The 16,635-nt window shown below is 46.8% G+C and overlaps 8 protein-coding genes across 8 annotated transcripts; 3 read left to right on the top strand and 5 right to left on the bottom strand.

The window, feature by feature from the left end:
• Nucleotides 1–135: 135 nt before the first annotated feature.
• On the top strand, nt 136–813 carry DFJ58DRAFT_665394 (uncharacterized protein; the record flags this gene model as incomplete). Its single annotated transcript, XM_041382501.1, has 2 exons — nt 136–215; nt 273–813. Coding segments are annotated over 2 exons (621 nt in total), but the record flags the coding sequence as incomplete, so codon positions are not given.
• A 557-nt stretch (nt 814–1,370) lies between these two features.
• On the bottom strand, nt 1,371–2,747 carry DFJ58DRAFT_731731 (uncharacterized protein; the record flags this gene model as incomplete). The annotated part of the gene is made up of 5 exons (XM_041386082.1): nt 1,371–1,661; nt 1,710–1,934; nt 1,993–2,175; nt 2,230–2,503; nt 2,560–2,747. The coding sequence occupies 5 exons, from the start codon at nt 2,745–2,747 to the stop codon at nt 1,371–1,373; spliced, it is 1,161 nt and encodes a 386-aa protein (XP_041240272.1).
• Nucleotides 2,748–3,363: 616 nt separating this feature from the next.
• DFJ58DRAFT_731730 (uncharacterized protein) lies at nt 3,364–3,809 on the bottom strand (the record flags this gene model as incomplete). The annotated part of the gene is made up of 2 exons (XM_041386081.1): nt 3,364–3,441; nt 3,504–3,809. The coding sequence occupies 2 exons, from the start codon at nt 3,807–3,809 to the stop codon at nt 3,364–3,366; spliced, it is 384 nt and encodes a 127-aa protein (XP_041240271.1).
• Nucleotides 3,810–4,158: 349 nt separating this feature from the next.
• Nucleotides 4,159–5,432, bottom strand: DFJ58DRAFT_731729 (uncharacterized protein; the record flags this gene model as incomplete). The annotated part of the gene is made up of 8 exons (XM_041386080.1): nt 4,159–4,413; nt 4,461–4,476; nt 4,529–4,548; nt 4,615–4,757; nt 4,812–4,888; nt 4,950–5,011; nt 5,072–5,307; nt 5,378–5,432. 8 exons carry the CDS (start codon nt 5,430–5,432, stop codon nt 4,159–4,161), a joined length of 864 nt encoding a protein of 287 aa, XP_041240270.1.
• Nucleotides 5,433–5,955: 523 nt separating this feature from the next.
• DFJ58DRAFT_854529 (uncharacterized protein) lies at nt 5,956–11,707 on the top strand (the record flags this gene model as incomplete). The annotated part of the gene is made up of 7 exons (XM_041393871.1): nt 5,956–6,220; nt 6,275–6,694; nt 6,746–7,000; nt 7,058–7,117; nt 7,173–7,310; nt 7,371–10,294; nt 10,364–11,707. The coding sequence occupies 7 exons, from the start codon at nt 5,956–5,958 to the stop codon at nt 11,705–11,707; spliced, it is 5,406 nt and encodes a 1,801-aa protein (XP_041240269.1).
• Nucleotides 11,708–11,779: 72 nt separating this feature from the next.
• On the bottom strand, nt 11,780–12,470 carry DFJ58DRAFT_844417 (uncharacterized protein; the record flags this gene model as incomplete). Its single annotated transcript, XM_041393078.1, has 3 exons — nt 11,780–11,848; nt 11,896–11,921; nt 12,077–12,470. 3 exons carry the CDS (start codon nt 12,468–12,470, stop codon nt 11,780–11,782), a joined length of 489 nt encoding a protein of 162 aa, XP_041240268.1.
• Nucleotides 12,471–14,194: 1,724 nt separating this feature from the next.
• Nucleotides 14,195–15,336, bottom strand: DFJ58DRAFT_731727 (uncharacterized protein; the record flags this gene model as incomplete). The annotated part of the gene is made up of 2 exons (XM_041386079.1): nt 14,195–14,943; nt 14,991–15,336. The coding sequence occupies 2 exons, from the start codon at nt 15,334–15,336 to the stop codon at nt 14,195–14,197; spliced, it is 1,095 nt and encodes a 364-aa protein (XP_041240267.1).
• A 315-nt stretch (nt 15,337–15,651) lies between these two features.
• On the top strand, nt 15,652–16,525 carry DFJ58DRAFT_844416 (uncharacterized protein; the record flags this gene model as incomplete). The annotated part of the gene is made up of 3 exons (XM_041393077.1): nt 15,652–15,708; nt 15,816–16,080; nt 16,419–16,525. The coding sequence occupies 3 exons, from the start codon at nt 15,652–15,654 to the stop codon at nt 16,523–16,525; spliced, it is 429 nt and encodes a 142-aa protein (XP_041240266.1).
• Between the last annotated feature and the right edge of the window lie 110 nt (nt 16,526–16,635).

Raw genomic sequence — 16,635 nt, 5'->3', positions numbered from 1 at the left:
ATATCTGGCAATGACCGAGTATCGTATAAATTTGAAATGTAGCTTCTATCGAACTACATTGGCGATGACAACTTGAAGGTCGCAACACAAGCCATTGGTGCTATCAACAACGATTCAGGGGTTGGGCCATGCGTTCGCGGGCTCGTCATTTGTGCCTGTGGATCCACGGGAAGGGTGGCCGAAAGTGCTATGTTGTTAAGGCGCATTGTCGAAAGGTGGGTAATGTCTTCATGCAATCGTCCAACGTTAGATTCAAACATGCAAGACATCAGTGACATCTTTGATTTCATCCTGACATTTGCAGGCGTATCAACGATGGATTCGGTCGTGGTCCCTGCGTTGAATCGGTTCATCGAAAACGTTTACATATATGACATGAAGTTCTGGGACGCACTGGAGGAATCGTTTGGGGAAGACAGACACGCCCTCAACCAATCACCAGTATTTCTCTCCTTCTCTGAGACGCACGTCGGGCAAAATAACGTGCGACTACGCGTGGTTTATACGAGAGTCCTGGCATACTCCAATCTCAAGGACAGGAGGCCTTGGGGGCTAGACATATACCGATGTTTGAATCCAGACTGCCAAGCCCCTGCATACAACATGAGCTTCACTCGTCATGGAAAGCAGTTTTATGGGAAGCACTGGTTGACCACAAAAATAAAGTATGCATGTTTGGAGTGCAAAAACCGTGGAGAAGGCCATTCCATGTCCAAGCTGGATACACGCGGCTCAGTCTCAGAACTATGGAGCGTATGGTACGAGTGGCCACTCACCTCCGAGCAAGAACGGGAAATCGGCATCATATCTTGATCGCATTTCGATGCATATATATTCTGCGTATCATACTTTGTGTCATGGATGTTTTGTCAACCCAGGTCTTGCTTCTACAGTTCACTTACGCGTTCCTCACTCAGTCGTATACGTCTCGCGCATCGTTGACCACTATCTCATTTGGCTCTTACTACATGAAAAAGTAGTCATTCGAACCGATGTAATACCAATCGTGTGGAGTGTAATCTGAATCATTGCGGAAAGCATTGATAGGCACTGTGTCACTACGTACATCAATCTGTGCTAGCTGTCTCGGCGCCTGTCTTTTCCTTCATCACAAATGCTAGCATTCGAAGTCCAGGGGTGTATATGTCAGTTGCATGCGACTGAAACACTCGTAGGAGATATCGAATCACTGTAGTCACATATTTTACGTTGTCCTGTGTCTGTGGGGTATACCATATCATCGTTAGCTTGAGAAAATGATAAACTAGCGAATCAAGATGTTCACCCAAATTCCGTGCAACATTGAACGCACTGATTCCTTGTCCGATAAGGCGTCGGTTGAGAGTCGAACAATTACATAATGCGCCTGCTCATCCAAAACTTAGCATAGCACCATCTTGGACAGAAGGTCTGCCTACAAATGGGGAAAGCACTGTGTCTGCGGTCTGACTGTTAAGTGCTTCGCACTCAATCGCAATATCCTTGAGCCATATGTCAATTGACATTAGTGATGCTGCCTTGGTACTCATAGCCTGTGACAAGCGTTCACTGCGACGGAGGATTGCCAGATGTCGAACGATAGCCAACCACATATCGTGATTGGTTTTAATCGTTAATCGGAAGAAATTCAGCCCGTGTGGGTCCATGAGAAAGGACGTCATCTATGCAGTGACATCAGTCCAACTCAAGTACATATTTCAATGACGTACAAAAGGCATGACAGATTGAGCACCCATTTGAGACTCGCGAACCATGTCTTGAATGGTGTACTTTAGAGATTCCACCGGGTGAGAGGATGCATTTGCCTTCCCTTTAAGTACTGGCCGTTGTGTAGCGAATACGACTGGCCGTCCACGCTTCAATGGGCCCTGTCTTTGTAGGGTGACTGCAGGGGTTGTGGTTGTGCGAGATTGCTTCGCCTGACGCAATCTCGACTTCAAAGGAGGTGATAGTCGTATCACTGATATCCAATGCTGTGTCGCGGCCGTGAACCTGATGCCATTCATGCAATGGATTGAAGTCCATTATTAGACTTGAATCATGAGATGAGCTCGATGTATGAGAGACATCTGCATTTGTAGTAATCGATGCTTCCAGATGAGCTGACACATTGTTGGATATGTCACCAGAATGATCGCTGCGATTTTCTGGCGACAAAAAGTATCCAGTATCATCCTGTCGCGATAGATCAATCATTCTGCCGATGCCAGACAGGGGATTGACACGCACGCATACAATATGACATTCATTGAAGTCTTCTTCATGGTGCTGTGAACTTGAATAACCGCACTCTGTATCTATGGGGGCTACATGAGTGGGTTGGTAAGGGCCAGGAACATGAAGAACGGGCTGAGGTGAACCAACGACGGAGTCGTCCATGGCGGGATCATCTTGTATACGAGTGTGTGTTTGTACACCACAATCGGACATTGCACGACTGCTAGATGGTTGGCCTGTGTGTTCGTCAATGCACTCGCATTGCACGCCAGCATTGATCACATTGCTGGTTCAAGTTGCATATCACGTCCTGCGGTGGTTCCAGTATTACCTATCCTCCACTTTATATCAACACTCAACTCATTCATCGATTGTCCTGAGGAAACCCATGACTCTTTGACAATTGGATCCATAGACCCAACGTTGGGTCGTAGTCGACCACGCATTCCTTGGCCCAGGCCTGTGTAGAGCGCGCGACCAGCAATGAAAAATCTTGCCATTGGACTACGGTCCACCCTTAACTCTGGCATGTCGATATCATCTCTATCATACCGAATATCTCCAAGAACTCTTCTGTACTGCGTGCTGTCAGGAGCAATCCATTAGCAATCATGTTCTCCAAGGACTCATTATAATCGAGGCCTTGAATTTCTCGAAATCGCATCACACACATGACTTGCTAACAATCGTCCAAAGCCACCGATGAAGATTTGACGTGCATCGCCATGAAGAGTCCTGAGGGCCATTCTACGACATTTCTTATCCAAGGGCAGTGGAAAATTTGGGATAGGGTTCGACGTCGGCTGCTTGAAGTCATATTATATATATATATATATATAAGATGTGTTGTATGAGATACGTACCAATCAACAAGCATCATCTCATCAATCAGCAACTGAATGGCCCGACTCAGGTGGACTCATTTGGTCGCTGGCTGCATCAATACAGGCATCAAACCATATTGAGTAGAGACTGGATATCTTCCCCTCCACCAGATCCCTGTAATGCTCCGCAAAAATCTTGCTCGTTGCATTTTTTCTTGTGATAGGACGTCCAATCAACTGGCTCATATTATCAGGAGCGAATATACTTAAACCTGATACAGCACGCACGAACACACCAGTATATCTGGACACTGCCCATTCTTTAAGCCTTCAAAGGTAACTCCATGAGCGGTGGCCAAGGTCGTGCGACACTCGTCGTGAAAGCCAGAGCCTGTGTGGTCTAACCATAGGTAATAGTCTAGTGCCAGATCTAAAGTCTGTTCGTAGTGCATCTGAACATACACCAGCATCGTCCAGGAATGCAATCCGTACGTCATTCAAATATCGCATGACTGAAAGATACGTATTTCGGTGGCGAGCAGCCTCTTCACTGCGTGCGTCCTGTAGGTGTTGCACGACCGTTCTGTATATGCCGAACTTCTTGTGTTGAGGGCGTAAAGGGGTAAACGATAGTGGGGAGCAATTTTGCATCCCTTGTGTGACTGCCCAGTGAGTTTGAATGAACACTCTCCATCGACGTCTTGGATGGTCCCTTTCACTTTCAACAACTGCTGCGCATCGGCTGAGCTCCATTGACGAAAGTGACATGATGGATTCATGGGGGGAATATGTTAACGAGTGGGCTAGACCAACAGACCATCATATATTCGATTCCGCTGAACTCGGAACCGATATTCCTTGTATTGCACTAGCCAACATCTTATTGACTAAATGGTGTGTCATATTAGGGTCGGATACAAGGGCTCTAACCCCATTGCGATGCCAGAGACAAATTCAGCTTTCGATCGAACATGGGATTAATCACATGGGCCACCGCGATATAAATTCATTCCACAAATGTAATGACTTGATCTGAGACGAGAATCATAGTGTAAGAAATGAAATTAAGTAATGAACGGTAAATATTGCTAGATCACTGCCTTGTACAAGTCAAGCATTAGTATCTGGGAATGATCTCATCCGTTGCTGGCAGAACTGCTTTCTGCATAATGTCCTTCCATCCATCAGGTAGTCGTCCAAGGGTCCTCGCCTGCTCGATCAGCGCGATTGCCTGTACTATGAGCGATCCATTCCCAACTATTCCACATGATCCTCCTCGTCGAATTGGCATGGTCAATAGTGACATGAACTGTGGGTCAAAGTCGATATCACGAAAATTGGATGGCAGGCCTGCCTTCACATTGCTTCTTATCTGACGACAATGAGTTGCAACACATGTCTCATTAAACCACCGCTGACACTTCCTGCAGTATCGCTGCAGGTTTGTTGGTGAAGAGAACACGGGATCACATTTATTGCATCCGCACTTTGACGCATTCTGAGAGTTCTGTAGCTGTCGTCAGCTTGAGATCAAAGCAAAGAGGTGAAAAGAGGGACAGAGAGAGAGGCGTACGCTAACGTTCACCCCTTCCATATAAACAACATTCCTATGCTTTGAGAACTCGACGTCAATGGTCCATCGATTGTACAGTGTCCTTATAGGTATCTGTGGCTGCTCGAGATCACCTTCATTGTATGGCAAGATGGTCGCATGATCTACAAGTATGTAAATGTAATCCATCAATAGTCCGTGAATCTCGAAGAACGTACCCTCGACGCAACGTATATCTACTACAGACGTGTGATTACTGAGAACAAGCTCATATTCACCCACACATCTCGCAAGACTAAATGAACGCATTTGTCAAAATATTATTTCAGTGATTGATGGTAAATATACAAACGTACTCGACATCCTCATCTTCCAAATCCACCTTTCTGTAATACCACTGCATTTCGAGCCACACGTCCTTCAAGTAAGGTGTAAAATAAATGAGGTCTAGTCAAATAACGAATGTACTTGCCTGTACTTGTCGCCCAGTCTTCAGGTAGATGTCGGCTACCTTGCCATAACCAATAAGAAATCGCTGGTAGACTACCATCTTGCATTGGCACTGCTCTTTCATCGAGGGGAAATATTGCGAGACTGCACAAAGTACTTCAGGATCACCCTCCAGTATACAGACCAATTCGTACTCTTCCCCTACTCGAATGACCATCCGGTTATCATCAATATCATCAGAGTTGTCGTTAGTAGTGTGGACCCCTGTCAAAACAAGGTATGCGATCATAAATCAGAAATTAAAAGACCACCAGTGGGAAAAGATTCAGCGTACATTCTAAAGACGTGCATCGCCTCAATCGCTGAAGCTTGGGATGACTATGGCGCATAGGGGTTAGTGTTCTCCTTCCCCCTGTGCGGGATGCACAGCTGGAAATTGATGGTCGGTGGGACATAATAGTTGGGGTGGAACAGCAAGTGCTAGCAAGATGGTCGAGCACTTTTTAAAAACCAATAGGTACCTTGCAGCGGGAGCTATTGTACGTCCTCTAAAGATGTAATAATCTGGTGAACGGATCAAGAAAATAAGACAAGGGTTGCCCTTACGACATTCTATGCAGTGTTACATCACATAAATGATGAAATCGGACTTCAGCTCATTGAAAGTCAATTCTCCATTCAATTAAACCGAAACCTTAAGATGGCCGAATAATGCAGAGGAAATGGCAGGATGGGGTCAGTAAATCGACAGGAATTGTATATAGAATACGCGATCGCCTAGTTATTACATCGAGGAACAATTCGCTTCATTGCGGCCCATGCACATGGACGTTATGGGGAATTTCGGGCTGAACATCATATAATAATATTTGCAACAGTGTCCACCACTCACACAACAGCACACAGCGTCTAATGGACGACGACGAGTCTGTCGACCTTCTCCAGCAAATATTTGAATTGAAGATCCTGGATTGGGATACGGAGGGTTCAATCATCCCAGAGACTAATGTTAATCAAGCTGTCAAGAGTGCGTATGAGGACGCATTAAAGCCTACTGGCAATATTGGAGCACCATCTGCAGGCATAGAACGATGTCATATTTTGGACCAGGGGAAGGATGAGATCGCAAAACAAAAGCCAAAGCGAGGCAGGCCACGAAAGAGAGTTGTTCAACGTCGTGAGTACATCAACTGATCCCCTGTTTACATATCAAATTGAGACTCTTATGCAGGTGTAAAGTTGGTACCCATACTCCCACCTGATGGACCAGCTCAGAACATCAAGCATACAAATGCACGAGTCATCCGTGCTACAATCAGTCCGGTCCCAGAGAGTGTGTCACAAGACGTCGATGTGCTTCGTGATAGCCTGACTGATCTACACCTCGCGAGCACAATAGACGAGGAGGATGAGCAATGGAAGATGGCTGATGATGAAGAGTCGCATACAGCTGACGTCTTGCAGCAGATCATGTTATCTGGCATCCTGGATTGGAGCCCACTAGAAGACGATAACTCAAATAGCGATGATGATGTGAGGGCACAGTCAAAGAAAAGAGATGTCAGGGGCATACCAAAACAGACGGATAATTCAAAGGTACATAAACAACGCCGTCCACGTGGACGACCAGCACGAAAAGCGACTACACATCGTGAGCTTCTATAATTGACCTCTATCCGTATTTACTTGACCATTGGTGTAGGACAACGTCAAGAGGTAATGGTATCAACGGATAAGATATCATCATCCAAGGAGCTGCGGAATCGTAATTCTAGGTGCATCATCCGTGCTACAAGCAAACCCGTCCAGGACGACAAGCATGAATATGTGGGTCACTGCGAGCGTGACAATGACAATGACCTATGCATAGAGGAGGATGAACCAAGAAATGGTCGATCAAGTAATAGGCGACTCAGGGGACGTCCGAAAAGGCGCGTTGTGCGTGCCAGAGAGACCGGTCAGTGATATTCGAAATACTGATTGAATCTACATGTCAACGATATCGAATATGCAGCGTCCAAACGGGCAGTCGTTCATGAATCACATTTAAGTGAATTTCAATCGAACACCCATCGTAAGCATCTTACACGTTTTTACTGCCGTGCATGTGTTGTAACATCTTTCATCAGGGAGTCCAACACACTCTCGCAGCAGAATACCTGATGATGAGTATAGGTTATCTCCACCACCAGAGGCCATCGGTCAATCGCCTTCGCGTGAAGCCTCACCACCTACGATACCTGAACTGACAGTCGAGGAAATCGCTTGTGAGTTCATCATAAATTTTACATAGGATAAAACACTTATTTTATTCGCCCCAATCACAGCTCGTGCAATGGCCAGACCGGGTGTTTGGACATCTGTTTTAGACACTTGGGCAAGTCTCGGGTTGAATGAGTGGCTTGAGGCCACAGTAGCAGACTTTTATTTGTCCCATGTGTGGTATGAGCTGCTTGGCAGATCACGCATGAGATACATGAATATGCATACAGCAATGGCGGCCGAGATGGAGGATGAGGAAGTGGAGCTCTTCCGGAGGAGCTCTTTTATACCTCCTGATGGCATATGTCCTATTGTCCCTGTTGGATTCGTAGTCCACCACTCCGATCATTTCTTTACAGTGATTTTTGACTATCAGCGACAAAAGGCCCATGTCCTGGGTCGCCATATATCCAACGACGCGATGGACATCGACGGACTAGATCCAGACGACTGGAACGAGTGGAGAGGACCGGATTATTGGAGGAGAATTGGTGCCCTTCATGGCTGGGGCACAGGGGATGTCGCTGATGTGTCTGTGATATCAATGGATTGGGAGCAAAATGGAGTAGATTGCGGTCCAATTGCTTGCTCCGTGCTCGAGCAATGCCTCAGCGCTGGATTAGATGAGCACGGTAACTTGCCAGTGTTTCAAGTTCAGTGCGGCCACAAGCTGCGCATCCAGATCTTGGGTCTGATTGCTGGTCGTGTCAGGCTCTGTTGTAGCGACTATCTCATGCTCCTTGATGTCGCACGAGAGGAATGGCGAGAGGACGAGCTGCCAGGCGAAGATATCATCAATGCGATTCAGAATGGGCGGCACCAGGCTGAATGCCTAAAGCTCCTGCGGAAATTGACCGTTGTTAGCGCAACCTGCTCAATATGTCAACGTCCCGTGGTAAATCAGGAGATGGATCACCCCTCACACAATGGCAAGAATGGAGTTCGAACCCCAGTCGATCAGGAGGATGGTTGTGACGCTGAACGGAGTGATGAAGAGGATTCCATGGGTACGACCCTGCCTACGGGTAGAAAGAAGAACCTCGCGAAGCTTTTCAAAGCAATCAAGCAACTGACTGGATCTCGAAATCGGAATGATATAGTCCCTCGTGCGGTTGGCACGCACATTCAAGTCGAGCCGGACACGCAACCTGATGTCCAGGATACCACCGACTCACAACGCTCTGTATCCGCCTCAGCATCTCGTAGGAGAGTGAAAGATTGGCATCTTGGAAGCAACAAACGATTTCCACGTCCCATTGCACCGCGCTCTCTGGCTGCATATGCAGGTCGGAGGTGGATTCCCGATGACCGCACGTTCGACGATTATGAAGGTGGACCAACGATCGAGATGTTAGTAACTCCCAGGGAAATCAATCAGGCGATGACATTCCAGGCGGGAGGAATCCAGATCTCCACTGCTTGGGTGCACTGGGTTGATCATGGCTACCGCATCACCCCTAGCTCATTCCATATATTCTATCAATGCGACCCCATAGCCACCATGGACCATGTCATGCCCATTGGCACAACCGACTCCCATGATCCTTCAAGTCAGGTTCCAGACCGCGTAACAGGCGCATATAGTCTGGCTCGACTAGGGTCAGATGGGGGAGCACGTCAAACGCACGTCGCAGATGTAGAAATTCTGGCTGCATCTGAACTGATCGACTCTGCCCAACATGATCCCCCACTCCATCATCAATGTAGGTTCGGACACAACGCCTTTGTTCGTGGCTGCACCAGTCATCGTTATGGCGATGGCACGTCCTTGTATGTCGACCTTGAACGAGATTCCGTTAGATTTTCAGAAGACGAAATAGAGATTTCTTTAGACATAGACAGTATCATTTGGACCACGAAGGAGTTCCGATGCATGGGGTCCGTGGGGATCTATCTCACTCCGTCATTTCAAACGAAACCTGGCATATTCAAGCACAATCACACATATGTCGACATCACAATTCCACAGTCAGAAGCAGATGCCAGTGCGCCCGGTGGTAGGACAGAATGGTTGTCAAAACGATTTCCGATGTCTGCCATCCCTCATACCGGTATTGGGCGCATATCCTCGGCTTCATCGACACTCAATCTATATATCGCATTTCCTAGGATGATACATCAACACCCAGTAAATGGGCGAAGAATCACGCTGATGCCAAAGGAAACTTTGGACATCTTTTGGGATAGAGTGCTACTTCCATCCATAGGTGACTGCACTGATGTTAGTTGGGCGCCTTACCTTAAGCACACATTGGAGGAGGCACGATACAAGGCTAGAGGTGGTGATGGACGAAAGGCTGGATGGGGCGCTCCAAAGACAATACCACTGTCGAATGATGACTTCATGGATGTGCAGGAGCGCATGGAAGCTCGCATACGCGATGGAGAGGGCGAGCTGAGCATGTATGGGTCGTCTTTCTTTATTCTAGAAGGAAAGGGAATCAAGCTCCTTACCAAGGATGGTCAGCGAGGGCGTTTCGAAGGGCCGGAAGAGGCACTGCGTCGAAATCTGTCCGACCTTGACTGGCCATACATGATGAACAGGAGGCATGGCGAGCTGCTGGTGGACGTGGGGATCTCATTTACGCCTCACTCCCCAGATGTTCCAGTGGTAGGAGTGTGGAGATTAGACGCGTTGGAGGCATCATTTGGAGCAGGAGGCTACAAGAGGGGTGAAATACATCATCACAACACGCTCTCTAGATATGGGGCAATGCAGGCCGAGATGCAGCAGGAGAGATCTCAACAAACCCACATCGCATTCAGGAGCACCTACAACCTCTACTATGAGTCAATACGGACGAACAACAACCAAGCGAATTTCGCATCTGACAGTGATGCATACAAGCTGTCCCCATCTTACATGGCTGAATGCTTCGAAATCGCAAAGGTTGTCGATGGTTGCAAGGATAAAACATATGGTGTTAGGGACGAGTATAGGGTCAGTGGACATGCAGCCAGAATAATGCTGGATAATATGGAAAGCAAGGTCGGTAATCTGCATTTCATGTATGATTGGAATGCGAGCTGAATATCTCTGGCGATAATTTACATGTAGGCTAGAGAATACCTGCAGTCAGATCCAATCCTGTGGGTCCCATCCAAAATCTGGTTCGAGCTTATCAGGCGGCGGGTGCGGGAGATTCAGAGGACCCAGATATCCATCGTCAAAAAGAATCCTCCAAATCTCGGGATTCTTACTGGCTTGCTAAACCACATGCTTCGCTCAACTACATCAACCCCTATCGTCTATGACTTTCACGTCCGCGAATCCCTCGCCCTCCTTGAATATAGAAATGTCCTCGAGACAGCAGGGATGTTTTTCTTACAGGAATTCGATTTGGACAGCGATACCTGCCTGGAGGAGGTCCAGCAAATCGATGACGTGAATGTCCTGGCCCTGATGGGCGTCAATGCAAAGGCTCAGAGGGATAGAGCAGTAGGAAGGATGCATGCATGGCGAAGTTCTGAGTCAGAGCTGGAGGACTATCCCATTGGTCGGACACCGACATGGACCCGACTTAAGGCAGCCCTTGCAAACTCACCTGCAATGATTATGAGACCATGGATGTGGTCGTCCAGGTTATCCAACACTCAACTCTCTGTCGGACGTTTGATCGTCATGTTCACGAGGCAGATGTGGCTTATGCTGACACCCGAAGTATTCAAAGGCATCCAACCCCACCCAAACTCGCTCCAGGAGGCCATGAAGTGCTGGACGATAACAAGCATCGATGATACGCTCAGTGCAGTTGCCTTCGAAGCGTGCAATGCTGGGCTGCATGACAGTACAGGTGTAACTCCAGGTCGCATGGGTCCAAAGTCGAGAACATTTGCGGACAGGTGCTCGCTATTCTTTCCTGACCCTGATGCCTCCCATAAAAACAACACTCAGTGGTCTACGCTTTGGGAGGGAGATGGATACATCGCGGAGTTTCACAAGATAATGAAGGCAATGGCGGAGGATCAGCAGAAATTGCTCAAGAAAGGGTTACACGAAGTATTTTCAGACTTGCACTGTCTTCCTGCAAGCAGTCAGAGAGTGTGGATACAGAGGAACGATGCCATATTATTCACAACAAATCCTGCATTTTACAGGATCGACTGTGTTGGAAGGGGGGCAGAGAGTCAAAGGAAAGCCCCAAGAGCACGTCGTGCCATGAAGTTGATCAAGGGCAGGCGCATATTTGCAGCTGACCTGATGGACTCACAGCCATTCGACACGGATGGCAATGTCCGGAGAAAGACAGCGAGGCAAAAGCGTCGGGAGATTCAGAAGAAGATGACGATGGCCAAGAGAAACAAGAGGGTTCCCCCTCCCCCACGTCCTCGGAAATCAAGGCCATTTCCTATGGACATAGGAGAATCAGTGGAGAGAGATGATGAAATGGATGTCGATTAGCTCAGAATATACATCGTATTTATTATGCTCGTCAACCTAATAGAAGTAACACTGTATGGCACATAGTTATGGCTACATCACCCAGAGTAGAGGATCAACGTCTATCACATGGTTCAAAGTCACATCATCCGTTGTGCCTATCTGTAGTCATATTTATGTGCCATCATCGAGCATGTTTGGGAGCGCACCATCGCATTTGCTTCTTTGGGAGTGCCTGGGAGCACGACATTGGGTCAAATCCCCTTCCCCTCTTGATGTCGTTATATTCTGCGTATCTATTTCTTATCGTGTGGATTAACAAACAGCGATGCCCTTCCGCATTAATTTCTCAGCGTTTGTCGCATCAATTATTTTAATGGAACGACATACCTTCCTTCGGTTGTGGCGATTGTAATATTTCATCGACTAACTCCCAGACCAACATGCTTCCCTGGCCTAGCTTGGCCCAGCATGTCCATTCCTTCGGCAACAGCACGACTCGAGGATCGTTCATGCTATATTTGTTCAGCCATGATATTACCTCTTTGTGTGGCTCCATGACTCGTAACCCAAGCACTCGCAGCTGTACATTACTGAGAAGGCGCTTCACAGACTCCGCGATTGACTTCTTGGTTATAAGAATCACAAACAGGTGACTCAACGAATGAAGATCTTCTAAGCCTGTTTGTGATTCGTCCAGCAACAATTGATCGGCAATATCGAGATGAGTGAGACTCTGGAACACGCTCGATGTGTTGATTGCAGATGTGCAATTGACCTCCATGGATATCACCAATGACTTTAGTGGTAGTACATCTAGGGCGCGCAGCAGCAATGAAGGATCATCACAGAACGCATCTGTATAAACTGCGAGGGAAAGGCATGTGATCCCTTTGCAAAGCCCCAGGAGGTCGATTAATGTAGATTCTGACACATTGCCGAAGACACACAGAGATTTTATTGATCTTTGTGCAAAGTCCATGTGCATTGGACGACACAAAATACAGGCAAGGAATCGTTTGACCCTATTGTCACCACGGAGAACGATGCTTTTATATAACATTCGTTCCATCCTGTTGTAATAGTCGCTGAGTTCAACCCTTTTTGTGCATTGTCAATTTGGCTGCTCACCAGGGATGTGTCTGGCGCGAGACCGTCAAGTTTGAAGCCGCATATCGTCTCCAGCGACTCGCAAGAGCCAATATTATTTCCTGAATTTCCAGTGGAAGTTGAGCGAACATGGCTGATCGGGAATACCAGAATCATCTAACCACCACTATTATATATCCACAATAAGGCAACACATGTCGCACGACACGTGCATGATGCCATATTTCCATACTGGCATGCATGGCATGGGCGCGGCTCACAGTTCGCTAAATTACAATGCACACGTGTTTTATTTGTGGCCAGGTGGAGCAAGCGCCTCGCGAACTAGGTAGGTTCGGTCAAGTATCAGTTACAACAGCCCTAGTAACTGCCAGCATATCAGACTTTGGCAACAGTCAAAGTGTTATGAAATGTGTTACTTTAGGCGTTCTGCGTATTATAGCATGAAATAATAACCACGGATATGTCTTCATTGACGCCCTCATATTTCTTGCAGCAGAATGTTTCTCATGAGTAGAAAGAGCTAAAATATACTGCTGGATCTCCAGTGGAAGTGCGGAAAACATCACTGCTGATAGATGAGAATGTTTCAGCGGCACCTTGTTCCTGATCAAATAGTGTGACAACGGGCAATTCATGTACACACTACAATTTATATCATTGTTCGACTTATCTAGAAAGAAATACACGTTTCGCCGCACTGTGCATGATGGTGCCTTATCGTTGTTGCAAGTATATCTGACGGCAGCCATTGACATAAGTTGCTATTACACTATCATGGTTTTTTCGCTTCATATTTCCCGCTCACGAGGTCACGGATCCGAGTATTACGTAGTGGCTCTATTGAGGTATGTACCTGCAATGCATCGTTCACGTTATCATTAATTACATACATTCACCTCTCACATTATAATTTGTCAGTCACGTTTTCACGCCTGGAGTGTCATTCACAAGTTTCACCGCGAACATTCATAATCATGGGGCAGGTTACAGGTATCTGCTCCAAGGCCATCGAGCTGAGTGTTGCCCAGCATTTTCAATCACCATCCACTTTTGCATTCAGACAATGCACTACTCGTTCATTTGCGCCCGAATATCGTCCTTATACCATTCAGGCACTATGAACAACACTAAGGAATCTGGTAGTCAATCCGGCGACATCTGAATCACCCACATGATTTAATCACTTTAGGCCTCAACAGAGGTAATCCTGTATTGTATGTCCAAGACCAGTGTTCGTGCTCGTGACATACTCACGGGCAGAGATACATGCTATCAGAATTATACACGCCCTAATGATGAATCCAGACACAATTGAACATGTTATATTTCAAGCACCAATTTATTTCAATCACATGTGTCCTACACGAATCATCTCACACTGACACAGGCTAACTCTTAAGACAAAATATATGGGGGATGGGACGATGAAGAAATGTGGCCACAATAATCAATAGTGAACACCCATAGAGGCGAGAGACTACCAGTCAACCAAGTAGAATGAAAGAAGCTACCAGCATGGCCCAAGGACAGGAAGATGGCCACTATCATCGAAAGTGAACGCCCATAGAGGCGAGAAACCATCCGCCACAGTCCAAGGGTTGCATGCATGGTAGGAGTGGAACAAGGAAGAGGAAGATGGCCACGATCATCGAAAGTGAACGCCCATAGAGGCGAGAAACCACCAGTCAACCAAGTAGAATGAAAGAAGCTACCAGCATGGCCCAAGGACAGGAAGATGGCCACTATCATCGAAAGTGAACGCCCATAGAGGCGAGAAACCATCCGCCACAGCCCAAGGGTTGCATGCATGGTAGGAATGGAACAAGGAAGAAGAAGATGGCCACGATCATCGAAAGTGAACGCCCATAGAGGCGAGAAACCACCAGTCAACCAAGTAGAATGAAAGAAGCTACCAGCATGGCCCAAGGACAGGAAGATGGCCACTATCATCGAAAGTGAACGCCCATAGAGGCGAGAAACCATCCGCCACAGCCCAAGGGTTGCATGCATGGTAGGAATGGAACAAGGAAGAAGAAGATGGCCACGATCATCGAAAGTGAACGCCCATAGAGGCGAGAAACCACCAGTCAACCAAGTAGAATGAAAGAAGCTACCAGCATGGCCCAAGGACAGGAAGATGGCCACTATCATCGAAAGTGAACGCCCATAGAGGCGAGAAACCATCCGCCACAGCCAAGGGTTGCATGCATGGTAGGAATGGAACAAGGAAGAAGAAGATGGCCACGATCATCGAAAGTGAACGCCCATAGAGGCGAGAAACCACCAGTCAACCAAGTAGAATGAAAGAAGCTACCAGCATGGCCCAAGGACAGGAAGATGGCCACTATCATCGAAAGTGAACGCCCATAGAGGCGAGAAACCATCTGCCACAGTCCAAGGGTTGCATGCGTGGTAGGAGTGGAACAAGGAAGAGGAAGGTGGCCACCATCATCGACAGTGAACGCCCAAAAAGGCGAGAAACCACCTGTGAAGGTAATGGTAAGAAAGAAAGAGGGAAAATTTGCTAAGCGCAACATATGAACTTCACATCACGTGACATTCTCACGCCACAGCAATAATAACAACACTGTCTCCAGTTCAGAGTTGCAAATAGTCTGACCAGTTTTTCATAACACAACAGCTACACAAAATTAAAATAAGGAAACGCCAAGAGCACATTGTATTAGTACGGACTCTTTGGGTATGGAAAAAAAACAAAGAAATCTGTTAAGCCTGGCGTGAAACAGTGTGTGAGCATAGAGTTGGGAAATTTACAAGTGACATCAAGGATTTTAAAGGCCTTTTAAGACTCTGAACACGAGAAAAATCTTGCTGTCATACATTGAATCTAGATGGTGCAACAATTATGCTCAGCATACCAGACAGACATCGAGGGTGATGCAGACGGTGTAAGTAACCAGCAAACAAAAATTGATGCAGAGCGACAGCTGTCAGAACACTCTGCAGCATTGGGAAATACCCTAACACTAACCCTAATCCTATATAATATTGATAGGCGGTGATTCGACGTACCTCTATGCGTGCTGCTATGACAGTTGGTGACAACAGCTATGTACCATCACGAAATAAGAGAAAACCTCAAACTTACTCAAATTGTAAGAGGACACAGTGCGATGGCACTGATCCTGGTTCTATGACATCTCGTGTGCCTGTGCACCTTCTATTACTTAATGCTATCATCAGTAGCCAGGATATTATCCTGGCATTTGGGTATGGATTTTTGGTGCAGTTCTATATTATGATTACCATGCTCCACACAAGTGAGTCAGAAAATTATGGAAAAATCACCGCGAAGACTTCACGATGAGAGCCAAAGTACAACGGCAGACGCATTATTTACAGGGGAGCCTAATCCTATAACCATAGCGAATCTTTCAACGTGTGAAGTATATCCGCACGGTCTATGGCAAGACCTGGGTTGTGCTGATTGCCAAAGTATACAATCTCCTCTGCAATCTTACTAATTCGATATTCCAAAACGCCGAATTATGACATCGCTGAGATCAGCGCTTGCTTGTGCTGTCCCGGTCTCATCCACATACTGTGGACTGCCATCCTTTGAACGATACTGTCGTCCCTTCGTTACCATGATGTAAAGACTCAGGAGTGATCTTTTGGAAACACTACTGGCATGATCAGCCGGATCGTTCTATAGAGCACATTGGTACTGACCTATTCTTGGGGAAAGATATGGAATCATTATAACGATGCGACGCAGGGTCTCTATGGAATGATTAAGAGCTTCATGAGCAGGAGAATCTCCGACTTCGGCGTCAATGTACCGGGAAAGATGCGTGAGGTGCATTCAAGAATAA

The sequence above is a fragment of the Suillus subalutaceus genome (genome assembly GCF_016647625.1).
Source record: "Suillus subalutaceus strain FC151 chromosome Unknown DFJ58scaffold_110, whole genome shotgun sequence".
Classification (NCBI taxonomy): domain Eukaryota; kingdom Fungi; phylum Basidiomycota; class Agaricomycetes; order Boletales; family Suillaceae; genus Suillus; species Suillus subalutaceus.
This window is presented reverse-complemented; position numbering and strand designations above follow the sequence as displayed.